The 24603-nt window shown below is 33.2% G+C and overlaps 3 protein-coding genes across 5 annotated transcripts; 2 read left to right on the top strand and 1 right to left on the bottom strand.

The window, feature by feature from the left end:
* Positions 1-5914: 5914 nt before the first annotated feature.
* LOC126655786 (autophagy-related protein 9) lies at positions 5915-12216 on the top strand. Its single transcript, XM_050350084.2, has 10 exons — positions 5915-6219; positions 7395-8043; positions 8142-8462; positions 8544-8766; positions 9295-9474; positions 9575-9781; positions 9925-10002; positions 10111-10181; positions 10294-10404; positions 11093-12216. The coding sequence occupies exons 2-10, from the start codon at positions 7466-7468 to the stop codon at positions 11928-11930; spliced, it is 2607 nt and encodes an 868-aa protein (XP_050206041.1). The 5' UTR covers positions 5915-6219; positions 7395-7465; the 3' UTR covers positions 11931-12216.
* A 961-nt stretch (positions 12217-13177) lies between these two features.
* LOC126656001 (protein KINESIN LIGHT CHAIN-RELATED 2) lies at positions 13178-18451 on the top strand. Of its 3 annotated transcripts, none has more exons than XM_050350432.2 (3): positions 13178-14933; positions 16132-16398; positions 17511-18451. In XM_050350432.2, exons 1-2 carry the CDS (start codon positions 13276-13278, stop codon positions 16373-16375), a joined length of 1902 nt encoding a protein of 633 aa, XP_050206389.1. In that variant the 5' UTR covers positions 13178-13275; the 3' UTR covers positions 16376-16398; positions 17511-18451. The 3 variants fall into 3 exon arrangements, with proteins under 3 accessions (XP_050206389.1, XP_050206390.1, XP_050206388.1); XM_050350433.2 differs by lacking the exon at positions 17511-18451 and adding an exon at positions 17381-17465; XM_050350431.2 differs by lacking the exon at positions 17511-18451 and having other exon boundaries at positions 16132-16592.
* On the bottom strand, positions 16887-18411 carry LOC126656003 (RING-H2 finger protein ATL16-like). Its single transcript, XM_050350435.2, has one exon. It carries the CDS (start codon positions 18409-18411, stop codon positions 17353-17355), a length of 1059 nt encoding a protein of 352 aa, XP_050206392.1. The 3' UTR covers positions 16887-17352.
* Positions 18452-24603: the final 6152 nt, after the last annotated feature.

The raw sequence follows: 24603 nt of genomic DNA, 5'->3' as shown, positions 1-24603 counted from the left end.
CTGCACCCAATTCATAAATCCATATTATTCTCGTTAACTATATAACTAATCAAATTTAAATTCTAAAAATTTAAATTTGTAATCCTATAGCCATATTAAAATTTAGGGACACTTGTAAATTAAATTTATCTTTAAATTTAATTTATCTATTCCTGTCTAATAAAGTATTAGACACGTGGCTATATTTTAACTCTTAAATTTCCGAGTTATTACATGCACATAAAATAAAAATGAAATTAAGACATAATTAATAAATTTTTAAAAACTTAAGCATTTAAATATATGGAGATTTCTTTTCCTTTGTCAAAAAAAAAAAAGAATGATGCAATTAAATACATAGACAAGTGAGTTAATTGAAGAGATTTTGAAATCAAATATAAGTTTCTCATTTAATTAAGGCTTAAGGCACAAATTTGATAGTATATTAAGCCTAAAACTCAATTAATAATTGAAATAATTAAACTAGGCACTAATTCATCAACTTAAATTATATCAAAATAAAGTCCAATTATTTATACAAAATTTAAAGGCATGAAAAGGTATCAAAACTTAAGGAGAATAAGATATGAAAATTGATTATCCCCTTCAATAAAACAATTTTTGAAAATATGGCATAAAGTAAATCTATGTTTAAAGGAATTAAAACATTTAAAACAGGCTTAATTACTTAAAAAACCTTCACCTTGTAATATTTTTTCGTTTATACCATGATCTAGTAAAAAGTTCGTTTGTACCTTTTTTGATTTTTTATTTTCAACTCTACCCTAAAGCACTAAATTGAACTTTTTTTTATCTAGAAAAAGCTTAAAATAATCCTTCATTTTTTAACTTATTTGTATTTTCTCAAATAGAAAAAAGATGATATAACTCTTCTATTTAATTATTTCTAATATTTTCATCCTTTAATTAATTAAATTGTCAAAAAATAAAATTTTGGGGTACAATTGAAAACGAAAAATTAAAAAAAGGTACAAATGAACTTTTTCCTAGGTCAGGGTATAAACGAAAAATTGTTTCAAGGTCGGAGTTTTTTAAGTAATTAGGCCTTTAAAACACATAGATCATTTTTACAATTTTAAGAATACCTATTTTGCCATTTTTCAAAATTCTTCTTTTGATGCTAAAAAAGTGCAACATTGATCCTTGAGTATCAACCATATGATATATGATATTTGTTTAGTGGACATCAAATGTTGTACTTACAAAGCAAATCACTTAGGTACCCAAACAACTTTGGGTCATTGAAAGTTAATGTTTGAATAGTCCAATAGTATTAATCTTAATTGAAATTACGCCGCGCAATAATTAAATTTTTTGTGACCATATTGCATATAATAAACACATTAAATTTTATGGTTCACATGTGATCACAATTGAAATGGTTTGTTTCTAAGAGTCTCATATGAACAAGCACAAGCAGTGTTTTAAAAACCGGACTGGACCGGCCGGTCGGACCGATTGAACCGTGAACCGGCCAGTGGTCCGGTCTGAAACTGCGAAAAACCGGATCTTTTGGTTGGACCAAATTGGATCGGTTGAACCGGCAAAAAACCGGACGTTGAACCGGATCGGACCGAATTGAGCCGGTAAAAAACCGGTGAACCAGAATTTTTTTTAATTTTTTTAATTTATCAAACCGGTTGAACCGGTCATTGAACCGGTTCAACTGGAAACCGGTGGCCTCACCGGTTCGGCCACCGGTTAGGTTTTTAAAACACTGAGCACAAGCATGTGAGCAAGTATTGACATGTGAAAAATGCACGAACATGTGAGTTCTTATATGCTTTTTTGTTCCACTTCTGACTATATTGAGAAGCAGAGCCATGTCTAAAAGGTCTTCTACCTTTTTTGCTCTTAGCCTTTTGAACCAAGAATAGCTTAGACTTTCTAACATGCACATGAGCCTTTTTTTGCCCCAATTAATTTGACAAATTTAAAAGAAACCTCTATAAAAGAAGTCTGAGACAAAGATGCTTTGACAAATTTAGTCACATTTAAACTAGAAGCATTTAAATCATTCCTCCAAATGTTATATCAACATTTACAAAACTAACCCCCTTAAATGACTTTAATCTTATTAGAGATGACATCTGCTTCTACAATAATAAGTGTTAATTATGAATTGATGATTTTTCCTCTTTCCTTCCATGCCTTCATCAATATCCATTTGCAAAATTCGATCCACTGATTTGATTCCAACTTTCAACTTCCATTGGATGAGAGTTTTCCTTAAACTTGTAATTGACATGAGTCTTACTCATTTTTTAAGTCCTTTTCTTCCCCTCCAAACTCAGATCATCTTTAATGCCGCCTATAGAAGAGCATTTATTGGTCAGCTCAAAGACAATCGTTTTATACTTTACATTCCCATGTAAACTCATCATGCACGCTTGACACCTCGTGATGCTTCTCATTTTTATTCTTTTACCAAACACTAAAATACTTATACTTTCTTTCCTGAAGCTCGTAGCACCGCCATTATCAGTAGAATTGTTGATGCTTCAATTGACGATCTCATGTACGTTATGCGCATAACCACTACTACTGCTTGCTAAAACCTCTTCCAAGATCTTAAACCATCCCCATTACGCATTCTAGCCTTCTTTCCTTTTCTCTCCATTATTAATTTATCGCAGTTATAGTGAAGTTTTTGACATAATTCATTTACCAATTTGTCTTCTTTTTTCCGATCAAATTTTTATCCATTGTTGAAATTTTTTAAGTGAGAAGCTCACAACCCTTCACCATATTAGTACTCCTTTATATCAAGTACAATTTTAACATGTTCACAATCATGATCTTGGTGTTCGATATATCCACAAACATGATAGAAAAATGACGGGCATTTCGTATTGAAAGTTCAGCCAATAGAATTGGTTCTTGCCGTACTTAACCATTACCCCTTTTCGTAACTGCTCAATATTTTCATTCTCACTTACTCTTAAATATTGACACCATACAACTTACCTTTTCTCATCCAGTTTCGAATTCAAACCTATTATACCACCCACCATCATGGCCATTTCCTTCATCAAACGATGAGTAAGGACATTGAAAATTCTAACCCAAAATTGAACTATATCAATATATTTTTCATGGGTGAGACATCTACGTCAACTTCTTTTAAGATTAATATATGGTTGTCTAATGTCCATAAACTTTCTTCAATAATTTTTTCCTTATCCATGATTAAATAAAACTGAAATACAAAAAAAATATTTGGCTATATTTTAATTCCAAAGCCACGATTCAATTTTCAAATGACGTTGAAAATTCTTTACAGTGTCTCTACATTTATAGTCTTATTAGTGAGAATCTTTTCATCAAGACAATATAAAGTCCTGACTACCACTACATGATTATCAACATCTTTAAAAGTTACTTCCGTAGATTATGCTTCTGACAATATCAACGCCATCTTACCAGAATTGGTCTTACTGTCACTGATAGGAGTAAAATACTCCTATTTACTCGAGTCGTTTCACTATGTTTTCATGTATTTTATCTTGCATTTTGAGATGTTTGGGTGCCTTATTATGTGCTTGAACTTTTTAGAACATGCGAGCGTTTTGGAGCGTATTTGGCCTAAGAAAGCGAAGAAATCGTCAAAGAATTGTTGCAGAAAAGTCTTGGAGCAAGGAAGCGATGGAGATGCCTGATTTGGGCATGTCACGATCGTGACCCTCAGCCAGGGGAAGGTCACCATCGTGCCCAGTATAAGTTTTTATACCGAAACTTTTCCAATGAAGCATGTCATGATCGTGACTCCAACTTAAAGAGGAGGTCACGATCGTGACCAGGGCAAAAAGGAGGATTTCAGATTTCAAGGCTCAAGACATTACGCCCACTTCCTTATTTGGCCAAACACTCTTGTAATAGTTGTTTTTATTTCCTTTTTGATATGTACTATATAAACATTTTTATCTCATTTTTAGGTGATGAATCATTAGTGTAAGATTCAAAATATTCTCTAGCTTTTTGTTATTATTATTCTCTCTACTTTTAGCATAAAATTAACATTGTTCTTGTTGTTCTTCATTTAATTTCCATATTTTATAATTTGGGTTTTATCTCCATTAATGCAAACTTTTGGTTTTCCATCTTCATTATCTTGTTTATGATATCGCTTCCCTTCTTTCTTAAGGTAATTAATCTAATTTTTATTTTGTTTATTGATTATTGCTTAATTTTTAATGTTATATTAGCGATGGATAGCTAAACCCATAGTCTAGGGGTTGTCTATGAATGTCATACATGATTGCTAGATGATTGGTTAGGGTTATGTGGGTTAGGGTTTTGTTGTGTTTATTAATCTTAATGCCTAGATTAAGTTGATCTCTTAATCTTTGATTAGTGTTTGATTAGTGAGGGCGAGAGTTAAACTAATCAAATAGACCTAATTAAGCATAAGCTTAAGACCTAGATGCACTACCTTGATTTAGGGATTAAACAGTTGTTTGAGTTTGCGGATTAATCGGATCGATTAGTCTAGTCGACATCCAATTGTACGAGAGTGAGTTGGATTTCGACTTAATAATCAATTGTCGGTTCTTCGACTTCCGGCTCGAGAGAGCATATTTGGATACCTTAGAATGACTTGACCCAAACCAATACTCGTATACTCGACCTATTCACCTAAGAATTATTTTGGCATGATTAGCAACCATTAGGCGCTTTTTAATTATTGTTGTTAATCCGTTAATCAATTAGTTGTTTAATTGTTGTTTGTTTTGTAGTTTAATTATTGTTTGCTTGAGTTTAATTCCGTAGTGTTAATCGAAAAACCAATCATTCGTTTGCTAAACGGATTGAAGTTCAAAATCATATTTCACTCACTTCAAACCTCTCATCTCTGTGGGTTCGACAACCCGGACTTCAAGTTCACTTTATTACGAGTTGGTATTTTTATCAACAGTCACTATAATCTATGGAAAACCAATGGAAAAAGATCCAAATTGGACATTTTTGTTCGCTGAAACACCCATAAGCCCTTAGGTGCACGTAGAGGATTTCAAGAGGAAAAGATAAACTTTTTTTCATATATAATTTACTTTGATCATCGACAAGTTAGATTAAAAATATTTAAATTTAAAATAGTAAATAAACGATAATCCTTAATTTTTCATGTATAATTGTAAAAAAATCTAAACCTTTGCGTGTGTTTGTAACTTAAATCAAATTTGTTAATGTTTGTAGTACTATCCAAATTCGACAGTTTCATTATAATTTTATTCATTTTTTAATTACTTTTTGTTCAATTTTTCATCTCATTATAATACTAATTTACTTTATCTAACTTTGCTAATTAGTTTCCATTTTAAACTTGCTTTTTTGAGCTTCAACCACCGAAAGTTAAAGAATTTACAATTAGATTTTGACTATTTTTTATTCTTCTAGATTAGAAGTTAAATTTTAAAATTTTAAAAAATAAATTTTGCTAATTATAGAGTTAGTACATAAATTTAACTGAAAATTGAGACACTTATATTGATTGAAAAAAATCATATAGAATTACAATAGTATTACAAAAATTAAAAAAATGGTTTAATTTGTGAAGACACCTAAAATTCATATCAAGAATGACTTTGACCAATTATAATTTAATATTAGGAGAGTGTAGCTATAAAATTTAAAATTTGAAAAATTAATAATATTTTGAATTGATTTGATAGCTAATTATTTTACAAATATCTTATCACAGAATAGCAGAATTTGAATTTAATATTTAAAATTTAGAATATTTTTTATGAAATATTTAGAAGATTTTTTAGTTAGAATATTTTTAGGAAATATGTTAAACATTTGTTATTAAAAAAGTTAGATTAAAGTCATTTTACTCCAAAGTTCGTATAGCGATTCACGTCTCTTATTAATGAAATAAAAACTATATAGTAATTATTTAGATGAACAAAATATAAAGTCCCGAAATTTCCCCCTTCGTCCACGCAACCAAACAAAACCCAATTCCAATTCCTTTTGTTTTTGGTTTTCCTTCAAACTTCGGTTTCTTCTCTATTAGTAATATATATAACCAAAATTTCATAATTGTATTTTTTTTAATCAATTTACTCACCGCTTCACCTTCTCCAAATCAAAAGTTTTATTTTTTGAAATTTTCTTGGCATTAATCATCCAATCATTCAATAGTTTCAACTGGGTATCACTTAATTTCACAGTTTAATCCTGTTTTTTTTCTTAATTCCAAGCTCTGCCCAGCAGGTATTCTATGCCCTTTAATGAATTTTTGAAGTTTTTTGAGTTACTTTTTTGTTTTTACTATGTGGGTTTTTGATTGTAATGATAAAGTTTATGTCTTTACGTTTTGTTTAATGTTTTTGCTTGGGTGTTTTTGCTTGAATTTTAATGAATATGGTGCAATTTGGGGTTGACTTCTAGTTCTTTAAGCTTATCAGCCTTTTGTTTATTTATTTATTTGATCGAAGATCAAATATGTTGTTTCTGAGTTTGCCCACTTTGTTTTTTTGCTGGAGATTATGATTTTAAAGCATAAAGTCTGAACTGTTGCATTGGCTGATTAATGTAATTATATAAGTATTTGAGCTTTCTTTTCGGAGAGGAGTATTTGTAGTGGTAGATAAGCTAGAATGGATAATGTGATTGATGAATCCTTATAGTGATTATAGTTGAAATTTGAAGTGTTGGAGTGCAGTATACTGGTTATTTTACTACGGGTGTTGCGTTTCTTTAGACTGGTTTTCGAGGATCACAGCTAATGGTTATGGTCCTCGTATGGGGATAACTGGAATGGATATTAAATTTGCTGGCTTTAGTAAGATTCTTTCTATCAATTGTAGATTGTGCAGGTCAGTGTTCTCTATAAGGTTTACAGAAATAGTTATTTATATGTGTCTTCTATGAAGTTTTATTCTCCAGTTTTGTCGGGGGACCCAAATTTAAGTTGCAGCTAGATGAAAACTTGATTGGGCTCCAACAATTGAGGTTTGCCACATGCTAAGATACTTGCCGGATAACTTGGATTTTATGAACTATGTTATGAAAGATTTTCCTGTTTTTTTTTCTCTTTGATGAGAAAACAGTCAGAAGGTGGATCTTATTATAGATTCAAGATATTAAATAAAAGTGAACTCTTAGATTGACACCATAATGCATGAGATAAAGATCTTGTAACAGTAGAGAATTCAATATATGGTCAAGTAGGTTTTTTATTTTCTGTGTTGATGCTTTCATGTTTCATATTCATATTTTAAGTATGTTGCATGGAGTTTTCCAAAAAAAAAAAGTATGATGTATGTAAACTTCTTTCTCTAATGGCAACATTATAATGGTGGAGTAATCATTTGAAGACTCCATATAGTTTGCACTCTGGACATTGAGGGAAGATGTGATTAAATTGGTTTTTGATCTTATTGCAGAACTTTCCCTTAACAACCTCCGTGGTTTGGGGAATGGACTGGCTGCCTTTGCCTACTGTTACTGTGCGTGAATGATGTTCGGTAGGCAGAAGGATTCTAACGCTTTCAGCATATTTAAATGGAGATCGCATGGTGATTCAACACTAACGACAGGCTTACTTAATGACGTGCCTCCTGAGATTCAATTGTCCGAGTATGGCAGGGTACCAAGTCCTGGTAGCGAGAGCCCGTCAGGTTTTCTTAATGGTGAGAGCTTGAATGTGGAACCAATTGCTGATTTGGATCTCTTCTTTGAAAGGCTATATAGTTACTATTGCGAAAAAGGGCTCTGGTGCATTATTATAAAGTGGATTGTTGAGCTATTGAGTCTGGGTTTCACCATCTGTTTTTCTGGATTTTTCTTATTATATGTTGATTGGAATGGACTTCGTAATGCAAAGTGTGGGATGAATGCAGTTGAATCTGGAATTAAGCCCTGTGATCTTGCTAAAGAAGCTCTTCACCAACACCCCTTAACCCCTTTAACTATTTCAAAAGTTATTATTGTTGGTTACTTAGGATTGTTTTCAATATACTGGATCTTTTGTTTCTTGAGGTTTTTTGCACAACTAAGAGATCTTCTTGGGATTCGACACTTCTATTACAATAGGTAGGTCTGATCTCTTTATACAAGACTTCTTATTTTAGTGTCTTTAAAGTTGATTAAAGGAGCATTATAATTTCTTCTTCTTATTATTATTTTTGCAGTCTCCATGTTACAGACAATGAAATCCACACCATGCCATGGGCAACGATTCTTGAAAAGGTTGTGCAATTACAAAGTTCTCATCAACTCTGTGTAGTGAAGGATCTCTCAGCTCATGATGTTGTGATGCGGTTGATGCGAAAGGAGAATTACTTGATTGGGATGCTGAATAAGGGAGTGCTTGCTTTTCCTCTCTCATCATGGGTTCCAGGCGCTGGTCCAACTGTCGAATGTGGTCCAAATGAATCACAACACCGATTAATACTGACAAAGACCCTTGAATGGACCTTAAATTGGTGTATACTGCAGAGCATGTTTGATCGGTATGGTTAATTTCACTTGAATACCTAACCATTTGTCGATTATTTGTGTTGTTTCTGATTATAATGCACTTTTTTCTACAGAAACTTTTGTGTTAGAAGAGATTTTGTATCTAACCCTGAAAGTTTAAAGAAAAGGCTTATGGTAGTTGGATTTGCTATGCTCCTTCTTTCACCATTCCTGGTTATATTCATGCTTGTGTACCTCTTCTTGAGGCATGCAGAACAGTTTTATAATCATCCAAGCACAGCATCATCCCGAAGATGGTCAAATATGTCAAAATGGATTTTTAGGGAATTCAATGAGGTATATATATATGTCTACAGTCTACTCATTTCTTTCTACTAATTCAACCAGATTTTCCTTTGATTTTGTTAAACTAATATACATTAGTTTCTTCTTGCTTTCAGATTGTTGGTATTTGAATATATATATATATATATATTTATATATGTGTGTGTGTGTGTGTATATTTTAAAATTCAGTGTCTGAAGGGAGCCATTTGAAGCATGGCTAATATACAGCTTATGAATTGAACTCTCAAAATATCTAGTGGAAGTGATTTTTTGGCTGGCTAGCCTTTTATTTTAATTCGGTGCCTTTTTCAGTAGCATATTTTCTTACATATATGAACTTTCTCTCGTCTGATGCGATTATGCTGAAGTTAGATCTCTTTACCGTGGTAGCTTTTTGCTTATTTATTTTGGAAGAAAATTTTGTTCTGCTATGTTTGAGACTAGCGTTTGTTTTCCTTTTTCATAGTTGTTTGTCACTTCTAGAATTATCTTGATGCTCGTTAACAATCACTCAACGGTACTCTATTTTTTGTGGCAGGTTGACCATCTGTTCAAGCACCGGATTAATGGCAGTATAATGCATGCTTCTGATTATCTGAAGCAGTTCCCCTCTCCTAAACTTTCAATTATTGCCAAGTTCATATCTTTTGTTTCTGGAGGCTTTGCTGCTATTCTGATTATCATTGCATTTCTAGAGGAATCTCTACTAGAGGGTCATGTAAGATACTCTCTTTCCTTGAGAAACTGAGCATCCCCTTTTCGGATACTGATCCTTTTTTAATTACGTGGTTACTTATGACATTCTATTTTAATATTAGATATTTGGTCGCAACTTGTTCTGGTATGCTGCTGTTTTTGGAACTATAACAGCCATCAGCCGAGCTGCCATTGCAGATGAACTCCTTGTCCTTGATCCAGAAGGGGCTATGTCTATGGTGGTCCAACATACTCACTATATGCCAAAGAAGTGGCGGGACAAAGAAAATACTGAGACTGTCCGGATGGAGTTTGAAATCTTATTTCAGGTAATACTGCTAAACCTGCGTGTTGTATGAAACTTTCTATTAAACAATGCTCAGACCTTCATAGAAAACCTTGCCAACAAGAACATAGAGTTTTGAAGTGCTTTTCTCATGTTTTTTCTTTTTTTGGTTTTATGACGGTGTAGTATACTGGAATGATGTTACTCGAGGAGATGGCATCGATATTTCTCACTCCATTGCTGCTTTTGTTTGTAGTCCCAAAGGTAAGTTTTCTCTTTTGACAGGCTGACCATCTTATATTTAATTTGGGTTTCACGCGTATGCCCGTCTTTTCGAGTATTTGACTAATTCAAAATATATTTTTTTTGCAGCGGGTGGATGATATTTTACAGTTCGTTGCAGATTTTACAGTGGACATTGAAGGTGTTGGCCACATATGCAGGTAAATATGTTATGCATTATCCAGTGCAATTTACTGTCTTAATTTTTTTCCCACTGACAAGTTCCCCCCCCCCCCCCCCCCCCCCCCCTTTTGGGGTCTAATTGATCTACAGCTTTAGTGCTTTTGACTTCCAAAACCATGGCAATAGCAATTATGGTTCACCTTATCATACACCACACACTCAAAGGAGCTCTCAGGGTAAGATGGAGAAATCGTTTTTGAGGTATGATTCTAGTAAATTGCTCTCGGTTTTGTTAACGACCTTGTAATTTAATGTCTTTTCTTCTATGCTAGTAATACTTCAATTTGCTTAACTAATGGGTGCGAAGACGGCCTGGACAGCCTACTTTCCCTCTTTTATTAGTGCTAACCAACAGTTTTTTACACGTTTTGTAATAGATTGATTCATAAATGTACATACCCAAATTATCAAATTACAAATAGGTTCCTGTTCAATTTTTCGTTTTATATTAGCTTCTTAAATCCAAATTGTGTGATATATCCGTGCATCAAATAGGCTGCTCCTGCCGTCTGATAATATACAGTTCAATTTTAGTGCAACTTGCTAATCTATATGGACATGCCTAAATCACCTCATCCCGTATTATCCAAACTTTTCTTTCATGCATATCTTTAACGAGTTTATTGTTTCAAGTTACACATAATGATAAATATTTATGTGGTGTTTTAATTAACTAGCTTTAGTTAAATGGTGTATAGGAGAATGAGATGCTATTGGCGCCTTAAAGATACCATTAACTTGTTTGATCTATGCTAATTATAAATTTCTTTCTTTTGGTCCTGGATTTAGCTAAATATGCAATTTTGATAATTTTTGTTTTTTGCATTTTCAATTGAAATAAGCATCTCGAAATTTTGTTAAACTAATTCCCACTCCTTGTTTAATGCAGTTTTCAAAGCAGCTATCCTTCATGGGTACCAAATGATCACGGAAAGCAGTTTCTGTTGAACCTTAGAAACTTCAGGGAGCAAAAGTTGCAAGGTCATGGAGTTAGACAAATGTATTCTCCTACTAGAATATGGCGAGGAAGCCCCACTTGGAGAGGCCCTGGAGATAGAAACACAGGTTTCTCTAGGGAAACACAACACTTTACTCCGCGATTTCAGTTGGGTTCTTTGTGGCTAATTGGCGAAGATCAAAGAAATCACCCATATCTTCTTGATTGGTATTATGCCTCTCAACTTCATACTTCAGCTAATAACACAAGAGATATCCCAACGACAGCGGTAGAGGCGACTGAGCAACAACCTGATGATTATTGGACGCCACCTAATTTTACTCAAAATGGAGCAAGATATGGTGATGAGTACTGGCGCCAGAATCTTGATGATCGAGCAGAGTCTCACCTGGGAGCTTCAACATCGGCTCCTTTCTTCCGAGAGAGTGTACTTCAGCAACACGATTCCAGCAGCTTTGCACAATCTGGTCGGAGCCACTGGTGGGCTAGAACTAATCAACCTGGTGCACAGTCGGAAACAAGTTTCATTGAGCCCCCTGAATTCAACCGCTTTACTCCAAACAACTACGTCGATAATCTTTCAGAAAGAAGCTTGGAGGAGCAAGAAAACCACTCGGATTCAGATTGGGGTCCTCGAAGGCTGTCACGGACTACTTATATGGATGATGACCTTGAAGCAGGAGGAGATATAAATCTTCACTTTGATGACGTTTATAGCAGACCACCGCTTGAGACTCCAACGGAATATCGAGAGCCCCCGAGCTTCTAAGTATGACTTATCAATTACCTCTTTTTAGTATTCTGTGAAGAGGTTATTGTTATTTAAAATGTGGGATGCATACAGGTTTCCAAAAATGTCCTGGTTTGGTTTATTTGGTGTAAAAAGGAAACTCTGCATTCTTTGATGTACATAGATTCATTATGAGGTTAGATTTTGAAGTAGGCCTCAACTCAATTTAGAAGGGTTGCTTGTTCCAAACAGTTCATTGTGAGCCTTCTGAAACTGTAAAAATTATCACAATCCATTGACACATTCTAAATCTGATTCCATTCAATTGGTTCTCTTTGCTGTTGGGTTGCTTGATGAAATTGAAAATCCATATCTTAACTCTTAAGTCCCAAAATTTCCATAAAATGAAATTTCCAAGTTAGTCTGTAAAAGGACAAGGTTCTATATGGGTTTGGATTTGGATTTGTGTCGGATTTGTAAAAATTAAGGCTGTAAATGAACCGAGCCGTGTATGCTCACAATAGCTTGGCTCGAGCTTGTTTCTTAGCCTGAATAAACGAGTTCGAACGCTAATTAATTATTATTTTATTTATTTAAAATAATTGATTCAGCTTGTTTACGTTTACGAATGGTTCGTATATAAGTTTAGGAGTTCACTTGATTACGAGTTTGTGAACAAGTCAGCTTGTAAACTTGCTCGAATGTAAGTGAAATAGTTTAGTTTATACTTTATAGTTAATTAAATGATTTGGGTTCGTGTTTGCTTATTTAGATTTTAAATGAGTTTAGTTTGTATTTGTCTATTTAAGTGTTAAACGAGCCGAGCTGGATCTAGTTCTATTAGCATTTAAACGAATGCCTAAACCGTAAACTCTAAATGAGCTTGGCTCATTTAACTTATAAATGAATGAATACGAGTGAGTTCTAATCGATCATAAATATTATGAAATTTAAATTTTACGAGTCCGAGTTCAGTATATAAAGTTTGAACCAAGACTGAGCTGAACTTGAATATCCTATTCTTATAACAAGTTGAATATAAACATATTAAAATTCGGTTTAATTTAATTTAGTTCGGTTTGTTTACACTACACAGCTCAGTAAAAATCAAGTGTTAAATCTAGGTTTAAGCAGGTCGAATTTGGATGAACCGCTTATGCTAATATAAAATTCCAGAAAAATAAATACAAACAGGTGGAATTTATTATTTTCAGCTCAACCTTAAACGACATCGTTTCAAAATCTCAAACGTAAAATTAGAAAAAAAACCCCCATCAAATTGGGGTTTATCAAATACCAAGGGTTTTACTTTTAAGTTGAAACAAAAAGACTGCAACTTTCATAACTAAATCATCCAATTTTTCCTCAACAATCAATACCCGCCATGAGAAGAGCTTCAAGTTCACTTCTTTCACACCTCACACGTCAAAAACCCAACAAAACAACCCCTCCATTTCTTCCAAGAACCTATATTTCCAACACCAATCACCACCCACCCACTACCCATCTCAAATCCTGCACCAAAACCAACGCTCTAATCCTAAAACACCGCCAATTCCAAGCAAACCCATCTCAGGAAACTGAAAATAGTCTTCAAATCTCATCCAGGCAGCGGAAAATCAAGGAAAAAGTCGAAATCGAGGAGGCTTTCGAGTCAGCGAAAACGTCTGATGAAATGCTCCAAGCTTTTAAAGAAATGGAGGCTTCTTTTCATGAGAAGGAGCTTGGCTTAGCTTCATTGAAAGTTGGTTTGAAACTTGATCAGGAAGGTGAGGATCCCGAAAAGGCGTTCTCTTTCGCTTCTAGAGCTTTGAATATTCTTGATGGTGATGGTAATAATGGTAAGCCTTGTTTAACTGTTGCTATGGCTTTGCAATTGATGGGTTCTGTTAGTTTTAGTTTGAAGAAGTTTAGTGATGCTTTAGGGTATTTGAATAGGGGTAATAGGATATTGGGTAGGCTTGAAGAGGAGGGGGTTAGTAATGTGGAGGATATTCGGCCTGTGTTGCATGCTGTGCAGCTCGAGTTAGCGAATGTGAAGACGGCTATGGGGAGGAGGGAGGAGGCTTTGGAGAATCTTAGGAAGTCTTTGGAGTTGAAGGAAATGATTATGGAGGAAGATAGTAAGGAATTGGGTGTGGCGAATAGAGAATTGGCGGAGGCTTATGTTGCGGTTTTGAATTTTAAGGAGGCATTGCCGTTTGGTTTGAAGGCCTTAGAGATGCATAGGAGTGCGCTCGGGAGTAACTCTGTGGAAGTTGCGCGCGATAGGAAGCTTCTTGGGGTTATCTATAGCGGGTTAGAGGAGCATGAGAAGGCGTTAGAGCAGAATGAGTTGTCGCAGAATGTTCTGAAAAAATGGGGTCTTAGTTCAGATTTGCTTCATGCGGAGATTGACGCTGCTAATATGCAGATAGCATTGGGTAAGTATGATGAGGCTATTAATACTTTAAAGAGTGTTGTTCAGCAGACGGATAAAGACAGTGAGACTCGAGCAATGGTGTTTGTTTCTATGGCCAAAGCTCTCTGTAATCAAGAGAAGTTTGCTGACACAAAGCGGTGTTTGGAGATTGCTTGTGGAATCCTTGATAAGAAAGAGACAGTTTCTCCGGTTGAAGTTGCGGAAGCTTATTCAGAGATAGCAATGCAATACGAAACGATGAATGAATTTGAGACGGCAATTTCTTTATTGAAGAGAACACTTTCTTTACTCGAGAAGCTCCCACAAGAACAGCACTCGGAGGGAAGTGTTTCTGCTAGAATTGGATGGTTACTTCTGTTGACTGGTAAGGTGTCTCAAGCAATTCCTTATTTGGAAAGTGCTGCTGAAAGGTTAAAAGAGAGCTTTGGCTCTAAGCATTTTGGAGTGGGTTATATTTATAACAATTTGGGAGCAGCATATTTAGAATTGGATAGACCACAATCAGCAGCACAAATGTTCGCAGTTTCGAAAGATATCATGGATGTGGCCCTTGGTCCTCATCATACTGATACAATTGAGGCATGTCAGAACCTCTCAAAAGCATATGGTGCCATGGGAAGGTGAGAATTACTTTGTGGATTCTAGGTTTCTGGTTTCATTTTGAATATATGGGCACTGTGATTGATTTGGAATTTTGGAACTGTTATGCTAATTTTATTCTAACTACCTCTGTGGCTTTGTGCTATGTAATCTTCCCGACTTCTTGTTACTTTCTGAATCCTTTGTCGTTTGAAAGTGCCAGCTTTGTAAATTTAAATTTTCATCTCTCTGTTTGGTTTGGCCCCTAACTATAACCTGCCTACATCTCTGTGTCCGGAATTTTTTTGAGTTTTACGTCTTGGCCTTTCATTTTTCGTTTTGGAAACGATTCTGAACTCTGAAACTCTATAGTAATAACCTATTCTTTTAAAAATAAACCAATTTGTCGTTCTCCATTTTGGCATTTTTCGTTTTCGTGCTACATAGGCCTATATCGTCATAGTTTGTATGGTACCTAGTCACTGAAAATTCGGTAAAGGAAATTTATCTGCTAAGTAGCATAATCATTTCACTTTCAATGCTTTTGCTGTGTAAAATTTGATGTTTTTGCAATAGTTGTTCTTCGTCATCCCTTTCCGGCAATCTCCCCCATAGAAAACCTTCCTTTCTCTGCCACATCTAAAAGTAATTATTTATAATTGAATTGTTTCTTTTCTATAAATCTATTGTGACACTCCTGTATAAGAAATTCATATTTCATGTATCGCCTGTAAACCATGAGGCTGGGAGGAGAGAAATCCTGCTTATATCTTGCTCCTACTATTATTACTCTAGTTTATCATGAACATTCTGCAGAAGAAGGGCAGGGATTTGTTCTGTGCTTGTAACATGTTCAGTATATGAATTTAGTTCCAAATTTTTTCTTCCTTGAATTTGCTGTCGTTCCATTTCGTTTGTCTCATAGTTTTTATTCTCTCGGTTCATTGTGTTGATTTTGTGAGCTGGTATTTTCTTCTATTTTTTCTGGAACCCACTTTAGTTCCATATGGGACTCTGTAACAGTGTCTGTGCTTATCACAACTACAGAAGTTAACAGTAGAATACTGTGAGCACTTCATTGAACATATTTTTGGATTTTCATAAACAACCATTTTACCAGATTTAGGTCTCTTGCGTGGTGCAATTCTCATGGACAATGAAGTTTAAGTAATTGAGCAGCTAAAAAGTGTCCTTGATAGCATTATGAAGTTATTAAAATATTTTTACTGGATGTTGCAGCTATGCCCTTGCCATTGAATTTCAGCAGCGGGCTATCGATGCATGGGAAAGCCATGGACCAAGTGCACAAGGTGAACTAATGGAAGCACGTCGAGTCCTTGAAGATCTAAAATCAAAAGCACGTGGCGCAAATACTCAGTTTCCTAAAAAGGCTTTGCCCTTGCCTCAGAGCAGTCCTTCTGGAAGAAGCTTACATCCTGATATTCCTCTTAAGCAGAAGGCGGAAGCAAACAGGCTTATTTAGTCTAACACATTGCTCCATTTTTTGTAAGTGCAGAATTTTTCTTTCTTTCTGGATTTTCTCCTCTCTCTATCTATAATTCTTCCATATATACACGAGTAGCTAGCTAGGTGTTCATCTCAGTCGAAAGTTTTAAAATCAATAACATGGCCGAGCTGTAGTTTTTGAATACTGAAAATTTCATAGAATGAATAGTAAAAGTCATTTTGATTTGTTTTCAGGTTATATGTTAACTCTTGAGTGGCAGTTGCTTTATCTATATATCAATATTAGAATACCCTTCTTTAGCTCTTTTCATTGCTTTCATGGTGCTGTTATTCTGCTGTTTTCCTTTTCTTCTTCATTTGAAATACAAAACAAGAATATTTTTTACCCTCGTCTTTCTTTCTCTGTACACATGGCTACGCTTGCTTAAAGAGAAAATTCATTATTATAAAACAATAATGAAGCTTTGGAAAAATTATACTCTGCCATTTTCTAATATCGATGTTATACGGAAAAGGAAATGCTAAAACGGCACACTGATATGGGGAGTGGAAAAGTGCTATTTTTATTTTAGAAATTTAGAAATTTAAAGTTTCAGAATTTCAGAAACATTTTCAGAAACGAAAAACAAAATCAACCGCCAAAATTTAGTACTCGGTAAGCTTCCGTGCAACACACCAACATTAGTATAATTACCGAAAAGGACAAAAATAGGATGCTGATCATTCCTGTTTAGAGTGCTTTTGTTTTTGTTTTCACTTATTGTTGAGGGCCCTTTGTTTTGTCTAGCTTTCATAATATCAGTCCCTTCCATATTCATTTTCTTTCCGTGTCTCAAAATCTCTGGATAAAAGTGTAAATGCAATCATTCTCACTCATGAGGTTGAAAAAACTCATAAATACAACTAAGCAAAAGCCATCCTTCTATAGTGGTTTAGGCAATCATTCTCTTTCCCATGCTTGCACTCCATTTCATTCTGTGCATTGTATCAATCTTACACCTCATGTGACCCTCTTTTGCAGCTACTGAATGTTTTAGGAAAATTCCGGCAACTCATGATTTGACCGAAGGATGAGAACGATGCTTGAACTCTGTTACTACTTTCTTCATTAGTGCTAATCCCTCTTTGATGCTTGTTTTGTTGAATTACAGCTTGAACACTTAAATAAAGCTGTCGATCTACTGCTGAATCTAACGAGAAAGATCTCCTGATCGGTTGGATGGAAAACTGATCATCTTTCTCCCTTACATCAATACACTCATCCCCCATGATTGAAACATGGTGACGCTGTCTTGATTTTAACTTTCCAGGCTTCTGCTCTGTTTTGGCCAGTGATCGACTTCTAAATCGAGTCTGAGTTTCTGTTGATTCACCTGTTTCTTGTTGCCTGTGAGGTAATAGAACTCCTTCCTCTTGGCCGCCTAATTCGATCACGACAAAATCTTCATCCCCGCCCATCATGCAATCAGCGTAAGTCTGCGAGCCTTGCGGGGAAGAGCTTGGTGCAATTATCTCATCAATAGGATACCTAGTAGTGCCTGAAATACTTGTTCTACAAAGCGGACAATTCGTGTTACTTTGCAGCCATATATCGATACAATCTAAATGAAATGAGTGGCTGCAGTTTGGCAGAACACGGAGCATATCCTCATCTTGAAACTCATTCAAACACACCACACACCCGTAAACACTTCTCTCATGAGCTTCACCTCTTCTATACTGAAACGTAGGGATTTCGCGAATGACGTGTTCATCCAGTCCCCGATTCCACATTGTAGGAGATAGAGCTATGAACGAATCCTCATCTCTTCGAGCACGCCAAGTAGCAAACCTCGTTAAGAGATTAAGTTGGTGGAAATTGAAGTAGCAACATTTGTTGATAAAGATATAATAGACAAATAACAAGAAAGCTGTGGCTACAATGGTTAGTACAGCAATGACTAGTATAGGAAAAGCATGATCTGAAGGTGATTGATTTTGGATAGGATTTTCTTGTGTTTTGAAGGGTAATGCATTGAGCTTTAAATGAAAGTATGTATGCTTTGTTGCCATGTGAAAATAGAGTTGAATGAAAAATGTTTGGGTTTTGAGAGGTATTGAGAGCAATAGTGGAATAAATTCTCTAGATATAAGTACTTGTAAACTAAATAAAGAGAGAGTGAGGAAAGTGATGACTAAAGAAGGTTGAGATTGCTATATTAGGCCAAATTATGCCAACAAGTCAAAACTTTTGAGCTTGTTGCAAATCTAATCATTTAAGAATTATCTTTTGAATTGAGAGATTTTAAATGTCTAAAATTTGTGGATTTGTAAAATTTATAATTCTAAATAAAGTTATCTTTTTGGTAAAATTATAATTATAATTTTTTATAAATCATTTCAAAAAATTCTTCATTTAAAATTAGGCATTTTACAAAAAAATATTTATAAAAGTAGGAGTTGATTTTTGTTCTTTATAGAACTACAAAGTTGACTAAAATATTTATAGAAATACCACAAAAATGATAAATAATTGCAAAAAATATTGTTACTAATTAATTTTTCGTGCTACACTACCGCCGTGTCATGAGATATGGTAAATCACGTACATATACCTCAGCCAGAGCGAAGTGTAATAAAATATTGAGAAATTCTTAGGTAGACCTAATCTACCACGTCATCCGTAGACTAAATCACTCATAATACAACACATCAATAAAATGATGGCAATGTCGTAATAATTGTGCAATAAATGCATTTAAATCTTAATGGTGATATTACGATATTACCATCATTTTAATGAGGTGTTGTATTATGAATGGCTTAGTCTATGGATGATGTAATAGACTCGGTTTACCTAAGAATTTCTCATAAATATTCGCTTACTCATCTAAAAATACACCACCTCTTTGAATTTTTTCGTTTATGACCCATCTTTTAAAATTCTCATTTATAGCCCATTTTTCAATTCAATTTCAAATATTAGCCATTTGTTCAAATTGAAGTGGGAAAAAATTCAAATATATTTTTTATATTGTGTCATATTGTTCCAATTTGTATTTTTATTCAAAAAATTTCAAACATGAAGCAATATGACGGGATCGTAATTATTCAAGTCCACCCTCCTTCTTTGGTTAATAAATTATATTCAATTCAAATAGTGGAAAATTTAAATTTGTTGATTTTACATCTCACAAATTTAAATTTCATAAATTCTATGGAATCTATAATTTTCAAGTGACATAATTTTTTATAATATTCCAATTCGGTAAAATCATAACAAATTTATCCCATTTTAAATTTAAGTCAAAATTAGACATCAAGATCGGTGGCATGAAAAAAATATTATAATTTTTAAATTTTATGAGCTAAAATTTGTTAAATAGGACAAAGGATGACCAAAATAAAATATTTTTTTAATATCAAAAAAGAATTAGCTAAAATTGAAAATTGGCTAAATTATTTTGATTTTATCAAACTGCGACATTATAATAATTTCTAAGAATTAACTAAATCTACAATAATACATTAAAATTTGACATTTTGGCATAATTTGGCCAGTATAATGATAAAAAGGGATTTTTTTTTGAAAAAAAATGAAAAATGAAAAATGAAAAATGAAGTTCACTTTAATGAACTATGATATATTTATATAAAATGAAAGTGTAAACTTGAGTTAGACGCAAGTGTGTCTGCCAATACTTGCAATTTGGATTGTGTTATAAAGGAGGGTAGGTCTACATTTCACCCATTAGTGCTTGCATGTAGGGTTGTGGAGCTTCATCCTTCAAATATATATTTTAGAGTAAATTATTTTAAAACTCTTTATATTTGTCAAGATTCATACTTCAATTTTTATTATTTAAAAATTAAATGACTTGATCTTTTATTTTTAATTTTATCAACAATTTAGTTGCTTCGTTTATTTTTGGTGTTAGTCAACTAAATCAAAGGATTTGAGGGTAAATTAATTGTAATTTTGAAGGACGAAATCGTAGACAAAAATAAAAGTGGAGAACTAAATTATTTTTTCTTTATTTAGTATTTTGACTCGGTTGACTAACACTAAAAATGGACAGAATGACTAAATCGTTGACAAAAATAAAAATGAGGGATCAAAGTGTTTGGTTTAAAAAAAAAAGAGATCGAAATGTGAATTATGACATATGTGAGAGGCTTCAGAGTAATTTGCTCTACTTTTTAATTGCTGATTTAGTAATTGTCATTGAAATTTCAACTAAAGAATATGAAGTATACCTGAAATTTTATATTTAATAATTAAAAATAAGAAAAATTATTTATAATTATTAATGGATATGATTTTTTAATGAAAAGAATGGTAATAAGAGAAATAATTTTTAATTATAAAAATATATTAATTACAAGAACAGGTTAATAAAAAAATAGAGATGAATTAAAAAAAGGTTAAATACGGTTTTTATAATTTAAAGTTTTTTTATATGTTATATAAAATAAAAAAAGTTATCAACTAACTTTAGAAGCAAAAACACCGAAACAAGAGAGCAAGAAGCGAGATGGAGATGGAAGTACTGGAATGGACTGTGGGTTGCTCCGGCCATATTTCCGCCATTAATGGGTTCAAGTTCTAATCGTGAAGTTAAAATTGCAATTAAAATAAGAAAAAATTACTATGAGACTCTTCATATATATCAATTAATAGTTGGCCAAATCTATTTTGAAGTCTTTAAACTATTGATTTTTATATTATTTGGTCCTTGACAAACCTTTATATTTAAGTGATTCTTTAACTATTTATTTATACACATGCGGTCCTTTTAGACATAAAACGTTGTTGTTTCATACAATTAAAATGACGATGTTGTTTTTGCTGTTTCATCCGCAAAAAGACCATTAGTGTGCAAACTAAATGGTTAAAAGACTGCTTAAATGTAAAAAGTTTGTGAAGGACCAAGTGAAATAAAAGCTAATAGTATAGGGAGTTTATGATGGGTTTACCCTTAATAGTTTGATATTTTTTGTTTGAAAATCCTATTTAATAGTTACTTACTTTCAATTCCGTCAACTATTAGGTCCTTCTGTTAATTTGAGATACCAAATTGCTAATGAAATTGCAAGGGAGGTACCAAATTATTTAAAATCGAGGTATCAAATCGTTAATAAAATTAAAATAACGGACCATATTGTTAACAAATTTAGTGAAACTCTCTTATTCCATGGAAGTGGATATAGGCGAGAGTTCGTAAAGAACCACTCTAAAACATCGTCTCAATATATATGACCCTTCCTAGATTAGTTTGCTAAAGTTCTAAACCCATAATTATTTTTGATTAGCAACTATTTAACTCCTTTCTCTTCTAGTTGTACCTTGTTTCACAACTCAGTTATAGCTTGAAGTAGCTAGATATGGGAAAAATTGAAAAAAATTGATACTTACCATGACTATATATTTGTGGTAATACTCTAAAAAAACTACCGACCATTATTCTCATTTTTCAATAGCACCACGATTTTATAATTTCTTCAGTTGCATCCTATTTTATATTTTTACGTTTTAATAGCAACCTAATGTAACAAATTGAACTCTTTTTATTTTGGATAAAATTCAAAACAAATCCTTCATATTTTTCAAAAATCCTAAATATCATATGATGTTTTAAATTATACATACAAATCCTCTTCTTCATAGTAAAAAAATATATAAAAATAAATTAAATAAAACGTCACCGCCTCTCTTCGGACCCGCCGTCGCTCTCCGTTACCACCTCCTTTCGGATCCGTCGCTTCGGCTGTCTACTACCATTCTTCCACCGGACACGAGCTGTTCGTCTTCTATAAAACACGAATAGCTCGTCTTCCATAGAAGAAGATGGGAAGACCAGCTTGTCTTCCCCAGCCGAAGGAAGACTAGCAGACCAGATTGGTCTTTCTTAGGGAGAAGACGAGCAACTCGTCTCCGGTAGCAGAGAGCGAAAAAAGCGGTTGATGGTGGATTTAGTTTTAAACATTTATTTAATTTTGAATTAAATAATTAATTATATATTTATTTAATTAATTTTTTTATTTAGGGTTTATTTGAAAGTTTTTTAAGTTAATAGACTTGTTTGAATTTTTCCGATTAGAAAAGACTATAAAATGACACTCAAATTTGGTTGTTTTATAAAATTTAATCCTTATAATAATTAAATTATCTATTTTTTTTGTTTCAGGGTGCTAATGAAATGTAAAAATACGAAAGATGGTGCAATTGAAAAAAAAAAAGTAAAGGTCGGTAGTTTATTAAGATATTAGCCATGTATTTGGGGATCATCGGGCTAAAAAAACAATCTAACTAGGAAAAACGCTTGCAAAAGTACAATTTCCAAATTTTTCAGTCTTAGGCTCTTGAATTTGGTGTATTTGTTTTTTTTTTCTAATAAATGATAATTTTATAAAGCACAGCCACAAAAAGTAAAAAGCAAAAACTTTTAAAAAGGATCAATTAATATGTTTTAACAAAGCAATCTAAATATATAAATATATCATTTGCAATTGAAGCAGGCGAGACAAGTCTCTTGGTGTGAATGGCTGATGATTCCATAAAAAATGGGTATGAATCAAGTGGTGTTACTGGGGTTCGAAGCCGAGTTCGAATTTATTTGATGTATTTGTTTGATACATTATTTATATACATTTTAATATTTTGCTAGGCTAGAAGTTGCATTTTATACTCATCGAGCCGGTGTAATTTTAAATCTTATTTATTTAGGTTTTTTTATCTCATCAACTTGAGGAAAATTTATTTGCTCGTCGAGCTTGTTCCTTTACTTGAGAAGATTGATTCGTGATAAGTTCATAGCTTGAACTCCAATTTTCATATTGTCAAGTAATTGCTCCTTCTCGAGCAACTTTGTCTCTGTAACCCATCTAGATCGAGGTATTTCCCGCAACTCGATGTCCTCGCCTGTCTTTTTGAGTAGCTGATTTCCACTGAGGTTTGTAGCTCGTCATGCTCTGTTAGCTCGACGAGCTAAGTCCACTGAATCAACTAATTTTGATTTTGGAAAATTCTTTATTTTTACTATCCAAGTTTTATATTTATACATAGCAATCTGTGATTATCTTTTTTAGGAGTGTTTAGAGGGTTAATGACATGTTTGTATATAAAATTAAAAATATTTCTCACATTAGCCCCTGATTAAGAATTTTTCTCAAATTGTGCTATACAGATCGCAGAACACTTCTGCGAGTTGCAGTAAATCGCAGAAGTGTTCTGCGATTTACATACGTGGCTCCACCTGGAGACAGCTGGAGCCACGTAGGTGCAACTCGCGGAAGCTTTCCGCGAGTTGCATCAGTCAAAGGGAATAAATTCCCTCTGACTGAGTAGTTGAGGACTCAGTCAGAGGGAATTTATTCTCTCTGACTGAGTAGTTGTGGCTCGCGGAAGACTTCCGCGAGCCACAACTACTATAAAAGGGGGAGTTCGTTCCCCCTTTTCATTCACAGAACCGAAATTTTTTTTAACAAAAAAGGGGGAGCTAGCTGAATGGAGGGGAGGAGATTTCGGGAGGGGAGGAGATTTGGGGAAAAATATGTAGTGGATGATTAATTAATTATTGTGGGAGGGCAACAACTATTAGGCGGAAATTAATTATTGTGGAGCAGATTTTGCGGAGTTGATTTTTGTGGTGCAATATTTGTTTTGGTGGAATTATCGGACGAAAAGAAATATAAACGAGGACTACATCAGGTTAGTTTTTAAATTTATAAAAAGGTTATTTTTAACTATTAAATGTAGTTAGATTTAAATAATATTTGAAATGTTGTTAGATAAATAATGTAGTTAGATTTAAATAACTTTTGAACTGTTGTTAGATTAATAATGTAGTTAGATTTAAATAATGTTTGAAATGTTGTTAGATAAATAATATAGTTAGATTTAGTGATATTTTTGAAATAATATAGTTAGATTTACTGATATTTTTGAAATAATATAGTTAGATTATAAAATAAATTACATTAATGTGTAAATTTTAGAAAAATGTAAACTAGAGTATATTAAAATTTGAAAATTGAAAATTTGTTATTTTTGTGAAATTTTAATAAACTGTAATATTAATGTAGACATCTAAATTAGAGAATAAAGTGAATTATTGATATTTTTTAAAATTTACTACGAGATTTGAAAACTATAAATTTTAAAATTATATATTAAATGTAATATTAATAATATATTAATCGTTACTTTGTAAAGAAAATGCTTCATTTAATTGTCACTCTATTTTAAATGTGACCTAGTAAAAA

This window comes from Mercurialis annua, linkage group LG7 (assembly GCF_937616625.2).
Source record: "Mercurialis annua linkage group LG7, ddMerAnnu1.2, whole genome shotgun sequence".
Classification (NCBI taxonomy): Eukaryota; Viridiplantae; Streptophyta; class Magnoliopsida; order Malpighiales; family Euphorbiaceae; genus Mercurialis; species Mercurialis annua.
Note: the sequence above shows the minus strand (reverse complement) of the source record. Positions and strands in the feature narration are given on the sequence as shown.